Source organism: Pristis pectinata, chromosome 17 (genome assembly GCF_009764475.1).
Source record: "Pristis pectinata isolate sPriPec2 chromosome 17, sPriPec2.1.pri, whole genome shotgun sequence".
Lineage (NCBI taxonomy): Eukaryota > Metazoa > Chordata > Chondrichthyes > Rhinopristiformes > Pristidae > Pristis > Pristis pectinata.
In genome coordinates, this window is record NC_067421.1 from 24,236,226 (window position 1) to 24,247,244 (window position 11,019).

The window sequence follows — 11,019 nt, forward strand, 5'->3', positions numbered from 1 at the left end:
CAAATGTCCCTTTATATTGCAGCTGCCCTACCCACATTCTTTCCTTCCTAATTTCCCTTTGAATGTTAGTTTGTTATTGATGCTGATCATCTATTAGTCTCAACTCATGACCTGCACTTGCAGCTTGCAACCTGTGGTCTCTCCAATTTCCTGATGATCATTCAAATCAGACTTCATGGAGGTGGCCAATGCCACTGTTGATTATATTCAAATGAAACGCACGAAAATTGATACACATAAATCAGTTAAATCAGAGATAATTTTATTAACAATTTATATCTAATTATTAAGTGTCAGGTACATCAAGGATACTGTTAATCACTTCCATTACACAAAGTTAAACTTTAAAAATGGAAGAATATATTCTGTATTTCATAATAATTTTCAATACTTAACAAACAGGATTGCCACATAGGTCATAATTTCCATTTCTATTTCAAATTAATTCACCAAGGTAAAAGCTGACCTCTCCAGTCTAAAAACAATCCATTGTCTTGCTCTGAAAGCCTTGAAAGTACCTTGAGAATCCCCTGCACACTTTCTTCTTTGGTTAATGGTGCCTGGTGAAAGCAAACAAAACAGAAGATTAGTTAGAAATAAAGTACAAAGGTTGAGTTTCCCAGTCAAGAATATTTTACTTGGCCAGGGCAGCTCCAAATCAATATCCAAACTGGTTGCCTGACTTTGGGAAAATCTGGGTTAAAATGAACATGGAGATTCCTTGCATTAGTAGCTTCAGTGAACCAACCTGGACCAGTGGGAGACAATATGATAACAAATATGATATTTTCCATCAATTACATTTAAAGAATAATGTAGTTGACACCATTCAACATACAGCCATGAACTACTTCTAATATGGCAACATAACTCACAGATGGAGAAAGGGGAAAAGGACAAGATGCTGTATAATCCAAAAACAAAGTGTTCATTTTTTGATATAACAGTTTTAATGAAAACTCAAGCTTGGCAGTTGTTAAAATGAAGATTGAAGAGGAAAATGTGGCAAATAGAATAAGCAAAGAATAAAATTGGTGGGTGTTGATTATTCAAGATGCATAACAAAAGATTAATTACTGAGCTGGAATTAAATATTCATATCTAAAACAACTAGTAATATTGATGACAGAATTGCATACAATTTTAGAGTATTCACTATGATTATTTTCTTACCTTTTCACCACCCATGTCTGTTCTGACCCAGCCAGGGTGCACTGAAGCACAAAGGATTCCATGGGGTTTCAGTTCATTAGCTAAGCACTTGGTCACCATATTCAATGCAGCCTGGTTGAAAGACCAATATAATTATGTGACTGCATCATTATTGGTAGAATTACAATCCACAAATTTCCTTTAAAGCATCAGATAACAAACTCATAAGTGCGAATCCCACTTCTTTTGTTGTTCCTCCCCAGAAAACTTACTTTTCTTCAAATGCTCATTTGCCTTTCCAATTAAAACCTGCAATGGCTTCAGGCCAAACTCCCTGTCACAAGCATTTCATATTGCGCCTTTTCACTTTTAAAATGGTGACACCTTGTCAAAGATATTCCAGACAAGGAATATATTCTTTTCCCTATGCATGTTTGAAAAAAATGTGAAATGTTGTCCTAGTTTTTCCAAGTTGCTATAGTTTAGCGACTGTGGTATTATCCTGGTAATCTCTGGTGTACACACCCTGAAGCTTTAATATCCTTTCCATAGTGGAATGGCCAATCTGCTTTAGGATTTGGGTTCCAGCCACTTACTTGCATTCATCATCATTCATGCACTTTATGTTCTTATTCAGAAAGCTCAATGTTATTTGTGTTTTTGCAGTCTTTTCTATCCCCATTGATTGTTCATCTATTCCCTTATTGCCTTTCCATTTTGTGCTTTATTCTGTATGCATTGAGTCAGATTTTGTTAATGACTTGACCACTCTGCTTTTTTGCCCATTCTTGTTACCGTTTGTCTTATACCTAGTTGTGTCATTAAGACATTTTGAAAATATCCTTGCAATTCAAAATTCCAAATTAATCATGTGCTTCTAATGCTGAAGTCCAAATTAACTACGTATATCCAAAAATTCTGCTGCACTTAACTAGTCCAGGCTGCTTGTTCAAATCAATTTTTATTTTGGTATTGGTATATCATTGTCACATGTACCGAGATACAGTGAAAAGCTTTTGTTTGCATGCCATCCAGACAGATCATTCCATACATCGAAGTAGGAAAAAGGAAAAGAGAATGCAGAGCATAGTATTACAGTTGTAGGGAAAGTGCAGCGCAGGTAGACAAAGTGCAAGATCTTTATTTTCACTAATTTATCTCAAATTATGGATTTGACTAACTGGACTGTACGTATCTGAAATTTCATTTTCTACCTTCTGAAAGAAAGATTTTACATTGACAATGTTGTAAAGCCTGGCACAGCTTTGGATCTTGAGAAAAAATGCAGCTTGAAATCATTTCCACAGTTCTTAGTTTGCACAGTACAGATGCGCTATAACATTCACAAAATTATATTATCCATTTTGCATTTTTGTTTGCCTGAAATAAGCATGGTGGCAGACAATGCAAGCCACTGTGGTTCAAATAGTATATCCACAGCCCCACAGTGACTAATTAACATGTACAACTTTATAACAAGTTCAGCAAAAGGTAATCTAGTCATTTAATAGAAAATGACAGAGTTTGTGTATAATGAAGATTAGGATGATCCTGTGGCATATCCTTTAAAGGATAAAAGGATGCATAAAAATGATATTTTACCAGACATATGCAAAGAGGAATACTAAATCAAATAGAATTAAAATGACACCTCAACAAAACTACATCATAAAAAATGCCCAAATTTACTAGATGATTCCATGGGGGGGGAAAAAAGATTTCTAGAACTGTGCAGAAACTTAAGTCATGAATATTGCACGATATTAACTTGAGTCAGATCCTTGGCATTTATATGAAATTGTTAATGACTGTTGGAAAACTTCAACTCAAAGCAATTGTGTTTTATCCACCAGCAATGTGCTTATTACTCTGTAGTGTATGTATTTTGCAAGATTGGAATTGCCTGTCCCCAATATTTCCATATATCCTGTTATTGCTTCCACTTTTTACTTTGAATTTTATTTTTAATCTCACCCTTCTCTGTAAGGAGATGGTGACTTATTTGCTGGGTATTTCATAGAATTGTTCATAACCTTATTGTACTTGCAACAAGTGATCATTCATCATAGTCTACAAAGGTTGCATTACCATTTTCCAGACATACCCAACATCACCTAATAACATTAAAAATAAGACACTAGAACAAAAGAGTGGCTCTGTACAAAAGTACTGACTTTTCAATGTAGCCAAGACAGATGGGTGAAAATCTCTTCCAAGGGTCTGTAAAATGTGTTTGTGCAGCTAAATTAGCACTCAGCTGACATTGTTAAAGTCTTTACAATTGGCAATTTCAGTCAAGATGCAGTGGGATGCCAGGGCAGAAGATTAGAAATATATCATGTTGATAAATACAGTGGTGTTCTTCTGAGGGTTGAGCTGAGGAGTGTAATTGGAAAAATTAGAAGATTTACTCTGCATCCAGCTGTGTTGCATCTGCTGTAGGAATCACTGATGCCATAACTGGAAGTAACTGGCGCTAACTATGGCTGCATGGAAAGCTTAATCTTGATAAGTACAAACAGCCAATACATCCACTACCTGCAACTGGCAAAGAAAAAGTTCTGTAAATGGCCTGGAGGATGTATAAACAATAACAAACACGACTTATGCTACAGAGATTCCTTTTACACAACTAATTCATTTGGATTTGTTTCATCATTGTTACCCTTTGTGCATACAGTTCAGGACACTGACCTTGCTGATCCTGTAGGCATATGTTTTCCCATGTTGAATGTTAAACAACTCCATGGAGGCCATGATAGAGGACATGTTGATAACTGCTGCTTTCTTACTGCTAAAGCCAGGTTCATCACTCAGCTGAGCTGCTTGCAGTAAAGCTGGCAGCAAAGCCTACAAAATAAAAAGGAAAAGGAAAAGGTGCTAAGAGAATTAGTACAAACAAGCACCATAAACAAAAATAGCACTTGGCATGTTAATTTTTTTTGGAAAATGAAAGAATTTCATTGAAATTAATAAAATTGATTAAAATGCAAGAACAATAAACAACTTGAACATCTATTATATCTCATTCAGTATTTGATAACCTTTCCAAAGAGTTTAAAAAAAATGTGGAGTACGATTATGTGGAGAGGAATGTCAAATGATAACGAAAGTTAAGATAACAGATTATCACTGTATACCAGTCTTAAACTCTTCTCATTAGCATTTATCATTTGTCTACAATTTGTCAAGCAGAATTTACTGATACCTTTGTGTCAGCTGCTGCTTAATTGGTAATTATCTCAGCTCCAAGTCAGAAGATTCCGGTTTCAAGTCCAATTTCAGAGAATTGAGCACAAAAATGTAGGCAGATAAGACACAGCAGTACTGAAAGCTTGTTGCACTTAGCAGAGATACTGACTTTTAGATGAGATGTTAAACAGAACTATTCAACCGTCTGCTCTCTTAGGTGGATATAAAAGAACCAATAATCTAGCCAACATTTATGCCCACTCACCATTACTAGAAATAAATCATATGGTCATTGTTACATCACTGTATGTTGCAGCTTGCTCTGCACAAACTGGCTAGAGACTATTTTTCCCCAAAGTTGTTCATTGGCTCTAATGTGCTTTGGGAGACCTGAAAGGGGCTCAATAGTGGCAAATTTTATTTTGAAGTCAATATCACTTTTTCTCCTCTCAGTTGCCCAATGAATGATGTTTTCCGCTCCTTTACAAGTCAATTTATGCATATACCACTAATTGATGATTTGATAAGGGACAAGATATAGGATAATAAAATGGCTGAACAAGTCATCAATAAAGTTGAAAACCCAACAATGCAATGCTAAAGCAAGATTTATTTTTCTTGGGAAAAAAAAGAACCTTAATAACTAGGGTACAAAACACAGTGTTTGCATACCATCCCTTGCATCCATTGTGAAAGACAGTATCAGGAGGATCTAAAGACCATTTTCTTCTCTGTCCCCTCTGCCCTGCCAATGAAATAGGATGGAACCAATGGCACAATAAATGCACTAAAACCAAACCTAAATTATAAACATACAGAACATGGTGTTACCTTCGTAACCATCATTGGACCAATGACATTGATCGTGTAAGTCTTCATCATTATTTCAGGAGTAATTTCATTCAGACCTCCACCAAGGTTAATTCCAGCATTATTTATTAACAGATTTAGGCCATTATTTTTCAATACCTTTTGAATCTCTTCAGCACTCTCTTGAATGCTGTCAAAGTCATCCAGATCTTAAAAAAAAAGATGATAAATGAAGTCTTGGTTATTCATTTGTACTGCATTTTTCCAACATAAAAGCAGCTCGTGTCATATTACAGCACACAGAAACCAGCTGCACATTATATCCAACAGTGGTGATATTCTGCAAATTGTTTGTAAAAAAAAAATGCAATGCATCTGAACTTGGAAGTAAAAATGTAATACATTCTGGAACTCTTAAACAATCACCTTTTTTCCTCAACCAATTTTCCCCGTTATTGTGCTAATGGTACTGGTTTGTTGGATGGACATACCTACAGGTACCTTAGCCACTTAAGTCGCTGCACAAGTCTGCATCTCTCTCTCTCTCTCTCTCTCTCTCTCTCAGAGCTATCGATAAGCTAATAGAGAATATTATTTACAAATATGCAAATACTAACACATGATTGACAACAACTTTTAGATTTTTTCTAATCTACATAGTTTCATATTTTAAGATTTTAGTTAAGATACTGACATATAATATGCTGAAATAAATCAGTTCAAAATTTGGTTCCTGAGAGTTGTACTGTGATTACAGGTAAACTGCTAAAAGATCGTTTTTAGAGATATGTACATTTAACACATTGGGCTGACCACCAAACATCATCTCAGGTAGCTGCAGTAACTTGAATCTTTCAAAAAGTCACACCCACAGGAATCACAATACCCATAGGTTCGAAACTGTCCTGATACAACAAAAGCAGCGCAAGATTTATTTAAACATTGGTAACATTATAGTTGAAGCAAAAAGTATTTGCAGCACATTATTATATGCAAATTCATAAAATGTATCATACATCAACAAAAGAAAACTCCAACTCCCAACAACTAATTTTACTACATTAGTAAATCCCCTATGGCTTTGTGCACGGCAAGTCAGATGAGACACTATTAGCCTGATGAAAAGGTTGGCCAAACTTGGATTGATTTCTCTGGAGCATTAGAAGCTGACGGAAAACCCAAGAGAAGTAGATAAAATTATGAAAGGCACAGATGGTGTAGGTGGTCAAGAGTCTTTTTCCCCCAGGGTGGAAATATCAAATACCAGAGGACATAGCTTTACGGTAAGAGGGGAAAAGTTTAAAGGAGCTGTGCAAGGTAGATCCATCAAAAACCATAAGATAGGATTTAAGAGGTTGTGCGCGTTCAAGACATTAAAGCTTAGGGTAGCCGAAGCATTACCATTATTAATAAATCTGAAGATGATCAAAACCTTAAATTGAAAGAGCAGCACTATTTCAGAAAATTTTAAGGATGGAGGACAAAAAAAAAGGGCAAGGGCAAGAAATAATGGGTGTGTTGCTCAACTGGGATCAAATGAAGGCAGCAAACAGTGATGGGAAAACGTGCCATACACCTTTAAATTGAATTGCACCCACTTTCAGTACTCTGGAGGCCAATGGTCTGGGAAGAAGTTAGCTGTACAGTTGGTGGGAGATGGAAGGAGCAAGTGGGAAGAAAATCATAGCTGCATTTAGCGTTAAACACCCACAAAATGAGCCAAGTTTGAAACGCTGTTTGGGTAAATACCCAGAAACAAGTACTAAGACGACAAAAACATGCCCATCTGTGAAGATCTTATTCCCAGAGTCTCCAGTGACACCACTTTCTGATGATCAACGTATTCACAGGTTCAGGTTTTTAAACGCACCATCACTCATATCTGGAGTTCTGCAAGAAGTCTAGTGCCTGGACTGCTTTCTCTTTGGAGGTCAAGGTCACGTTGACCCTCAACTTACTCACTACTAGATTGCACCAAGCCACCACAGCAGATCTCTGCCATGATTCCCAGTTTGGTGCTAAGTGTTACCACAGAGAGGTTCCACAGGTACTGTAATCATAAAGAAATGATTTCATCTACTTCAGTGAAGAATGGGTGGAATCTTGGGACACTTGTGGCATCAGCTGAAGATACTTGGAAATATATTGTTATTTCTTTAGTACCACTAGGCTGAATTCCTCAATTTCCTTACCTTGCAACACTGAGAGTATCTTTCCAACAAGAACAGCAATCAGGGTTTGGTATAAAATGAGGCCCTCACCAGTGATATCCACATCGCATAAAAGTCAAATATTAAAAAAAAAATCAATATCTACCCTAATTCAGCTCACCTGCGCAATGCCAGGTGCTTTGGAGGCCAATGGTCTGGGAAGAAGTTAGCTGTACAGTTGGTGGGGGATGGAAGGAGTAAGCGGGAAGAAAGTCATGGAAGAAGAAATACTGACTCCTGCTAGTGCAGTAGGAAAATAATAAAATCATCTTTTCAAACAAGCCAGGTGTACCAAAATGGGGAAATTCCATCCAACAAGCTATTAAAATGTCAACTGAGACATCAGCGGATACATGGCAGCAGACAGGGTGATGTGGCAGTGACTCCATTGCAATGGTTTTAGCTCCACTACTGCTGAATTTGTCTGTCTTTAAATGTTGGTAAATGAACTCTGTTAACTCACACTTTAATTTGGTCAAGGGATTTTGGCCAAGTTCGAGTGTCCAGCATTAGGCAAACAATTTCTTGATAAAATTGTTTTGCACCCAGAATAGAGATTGACATGCAAAGTAAAAGTCACATTTATCCCACAGGAGAAGTATTGATGGGAACTTTAATACATCTGGGAGAAACAGTTTGGTATACGAAAGAATTTCTGGCCAATATTTTTTGTGATTAACAGATCAGATCAGACTGGAGGTACATGAAACATTGTTTCAAAAAAGTTTAATAATATTAAAAGGAACTTTGCTATAGGGGATCTAATTCCAGCTTTATTACATTTTCATTCTGTGAATGTATCACATCACAAGAGGTAACTTTGATGTTTTGAATTATTAGTTAAAATGAGATTCAACGTTTTTTCAGAATTCACAATAACAGGCCAAGGTAATTTCTGTCTTCTCAACTGTAATATATAATCACTCACTTGTATTATTTTAATACCATACCGTAAGACATAGGAGCAAAATTAGTCCACTTGGCCCATCGAGTCTGCTCTGCCATTTGATCATGGCTGATTTATTTTTCCTTCTCAACCCCTTTCTCCTGCCTTCTCCCCATAACCTTCGATGCCCTTACTAATCAAGAAACCTATCAACCTCCGCTTTAAATATACCCAATCACTTGGCCTCCACAGCCATCTGTGGCAATGAATTCCACAGATTCACCACACTTTGGCTAAAGAAATTCCTCCTCATCTCTGTTCTAAAGGGATGTCCTTCTATTCTGAGGCTGTGCTCTCTGGTCCTCGACTCTCCCACTACCGGGAACATCCTCTCCATGTCCAGACTTTTTTTTTTACAAATTCAGCTAATCAGTACAGAAACAAATATACATCTATTTATTGACTGTGTGAGGAGATAATCTTACTTAAATACAAACTCACATTAACAGTACCAATAAATTTAAGTTAATAGGAAGATGCCCAATACTAAAATTAAGTCAGAGCATGTAGGAAAATTCACAATCTTAAACAGAAGGCACTATAGCATTAATAATCACTTACCCATCTTAACTATTTTTATATTTGAGAAACATTTTGCAAAGTTCTTAAGATCCTACAGAGCATAGAGACATGAATTAAATATTGTACAGAAAATCTGCTATCACAATATCATCCAATAGCATTTGATCAATAAAAATTACATTAGATGTTACATAGATTTTTTTTGTTGCATGAAAAAGATGGCTATAAAGTCCAGAGAGATATTAACAAGTAAGGGAATGGCTTGAGGACATTTTCATGCATCCAAATGTTTTGGATTGATGTTTTTAGCAGTAGATCTATTGTGAAAGAACAGCCAAATTGCATGCATTGGACAAAGAGCAAGAATAGAGTATTAAAATACATTGTTGTGGTTGAAAACATGAACACAAAACATTTGGCTCAGGCTAGCTTTGGTCCTTTCACTCATGTAACAGTGTACAAAGTTCCACTGACATTATGAAATGGGAGTCCATAAAGCTCAAACATCTGGGCATGGGGAGAGTAAAAGGAAATTTAGTGATGAGATTTTAACAACTGGCAGACAAAATTTAGCAATGTTAACGTATATCAAACACAAAAGCAAAGAAAGATCTTTTCAAAGGTGGCAAAATTTTTTAATGAATTTTTCACCCTTCTTAATGCTCTTAAAAGTGCAATGCTGGCAACATAACCCAAAGGAAAACATGATAAAAATGCAAACAAATGGAGCCAACGGTCAAATGACAATGTCGTTTACTTGAAGCACAGAAACACACGTAGGCCCTCATGCCTGTTCTGCCATTCAACTAAATCACAACATATCTGAACAACTTATCGACGTCCCAACAAAATAGGTGCAGGGAAGGTTGCTGTTCGGCGCTCTAGACATCCATCCTTACTGGAGGATGCTGTTCAATGGAGTAATGGGGAGGTTTTGTAACGGGGAACAAGTCTTAGTGACATAATTGAAGTGGAAACAAGCTTCAGGACCGGTGGGCCCTGAAGGGTGTTACTATTTGGCTCGGTCTCGGGCCGAGTGGTCCCCTCTGCAGGGACATTCCCCGCGCCCCCTTCCACGGGGCTCCTCCACTGAACCGGGAAAAGGCCGCTCCAGCATCTTCTCCAACAATAAGTTTAAGCTGCCATTCGAAGCCGAAGCCAAAACCACCCACTCTCCCCCGGGCTCCCTCGGGATCTCTGCAGGCGGCGAACAGGTAACGCGGTGGCCGCTCAGCTCGGCCCAGCTGGCGGATCAGCTCCAAGCCCAGCCCGCGACTCGCCCCGGTCACCAGCACCGCACGTTGCATCCCCACCGCCGCTGCTGGCTCTGGCTCTCCTTCCACAAGAGCTGGACGTTGATTGATGCAAACTCTGGGCGGGTCCGGAGGCTGAACATTAACTTTTATGTAAGCTCTGGGTGAGGGGAAGTCCCATCGCAGTGCGGGGAAGCTGAACAGATCCTCCCATCCCGGGACCCGAGCAGAGTGAATGGCCAAAGCCGGGCCCCTTTAACCCTCCCCTCCCCGGTGCCAGCTCCTGACCCCTTCCCTCTGACGGCAAGATCCATTCAATGAAAGCCTGGCCCTGAAAATCTGTCTTTCTAGATTCCTGCCTAGTATGCCCTCCAGTCACTTTACATAATGAAATTTGATCTTATTATATAATTGTCTACCTGTCTGAAATCTCACCCTATATTATAAATTAAGGCCATCATGTAATATAATTCTGAATGGCTAGGAATCATTTTTGTTGAAAAGTGTGTATTGTGACCACCATTAAAATCATAAATATAATTACATCTATAATTCAATTTTATGATTAATAAACTAGCATAAAATTAACACCTCAAACCAAAAACATCTGTTAAAATTCTCCATTTCAGAATAATCTTATTGAGCATCATTTATATTTGATAATTAAAACCATAATAGTGCACATCCAATGAACACCAACCCTAATTTACTTCCAATAATCAAAATTAAACTTTAAAAATGCAACATCAGTAAGAGCCAAAGATAACATGAAGAATTTTGCAGTTTATAACCACTCAGACAGGTGCAATACCCAAATCCAAGACCACTTAGGACATAGAACATAGTACAGTAAACCACAGCAACAGACTCTTTGGTCCATGATGTCTGTGCTGACCACGATGCTAAATTAAACTAAACCTATCTGCCTGCATAT

At 37.6% G+C, this 11,019-nt stretch overlaps 1 protein-coding gene across 2 annotated transcripts; it reads right to left on the reverse strand.

The window, feature by feature from the left end:
* Positions 1 to 244: 244 nt before the first annotated feature.
* On the reverse strand, positions 245 to 10,290 carry LOC127579418 (C-factor-like). Of its 2 annotated transcripts, none has more exons than XM_052032214.1 (6): positions 10,005 to 10,290; positions 8,872 to 8,923; positions 5,176 to 5,363; positions 3,847 to 4,002; positions 1,174 to 1,284; positions 245 to 560 (listed from the first exon to the last, which is right to left on the reverse strand). In XM_052032214.1, the coding sequence occupies exons 1-6, from the start codon at positions 10,137 to 10,139 to the stop codon at positions 447 to 449; spliced, it is 756 nt and encodes a 251-aa protein (XP_051888174.1). In that variant the 5' UTR covers positions 10,140 to 10,290; the 3' UTR covers positions 245 to 446. The 2 variants fall into 2 exon arrangements, with proteins under 2 accessions (XP_051888174.1, XP_051888175.1); XM_052032215.1 differs by having other exon boundaries at positions 251 to 560; positions 5,314 to 5,363.
* Between the last annotated feature and the right edge of the window lie 729 nt (positions 10,291 to 11,019).

Bases quoted from the DNA above. Each gene is read 5' to 3' on its own strand.
- LOC127579418 (XM_052032214.1), bottom strand. From the start codon at position 10,139: ATGCAACGTGCGGTGCTGGTGACCGGGGCGAGTCGCGGGCTGGGCTTG. The intron at 8,924-10,004 runs GTGGGTGGTTTT...TATGCTCTGTAG, and splicing joins CCGAGGGAGCCCGGGGGAGA to GATCTTAAGAACTTTGCAAA. The intron at 1,285-3,846 runs GTCAGTGTCCTG...TCTTTCAACCAG, and splicing joins ATGCCTACAGGATCAGCAAG to GCTGCATTGAATATGGTGAC.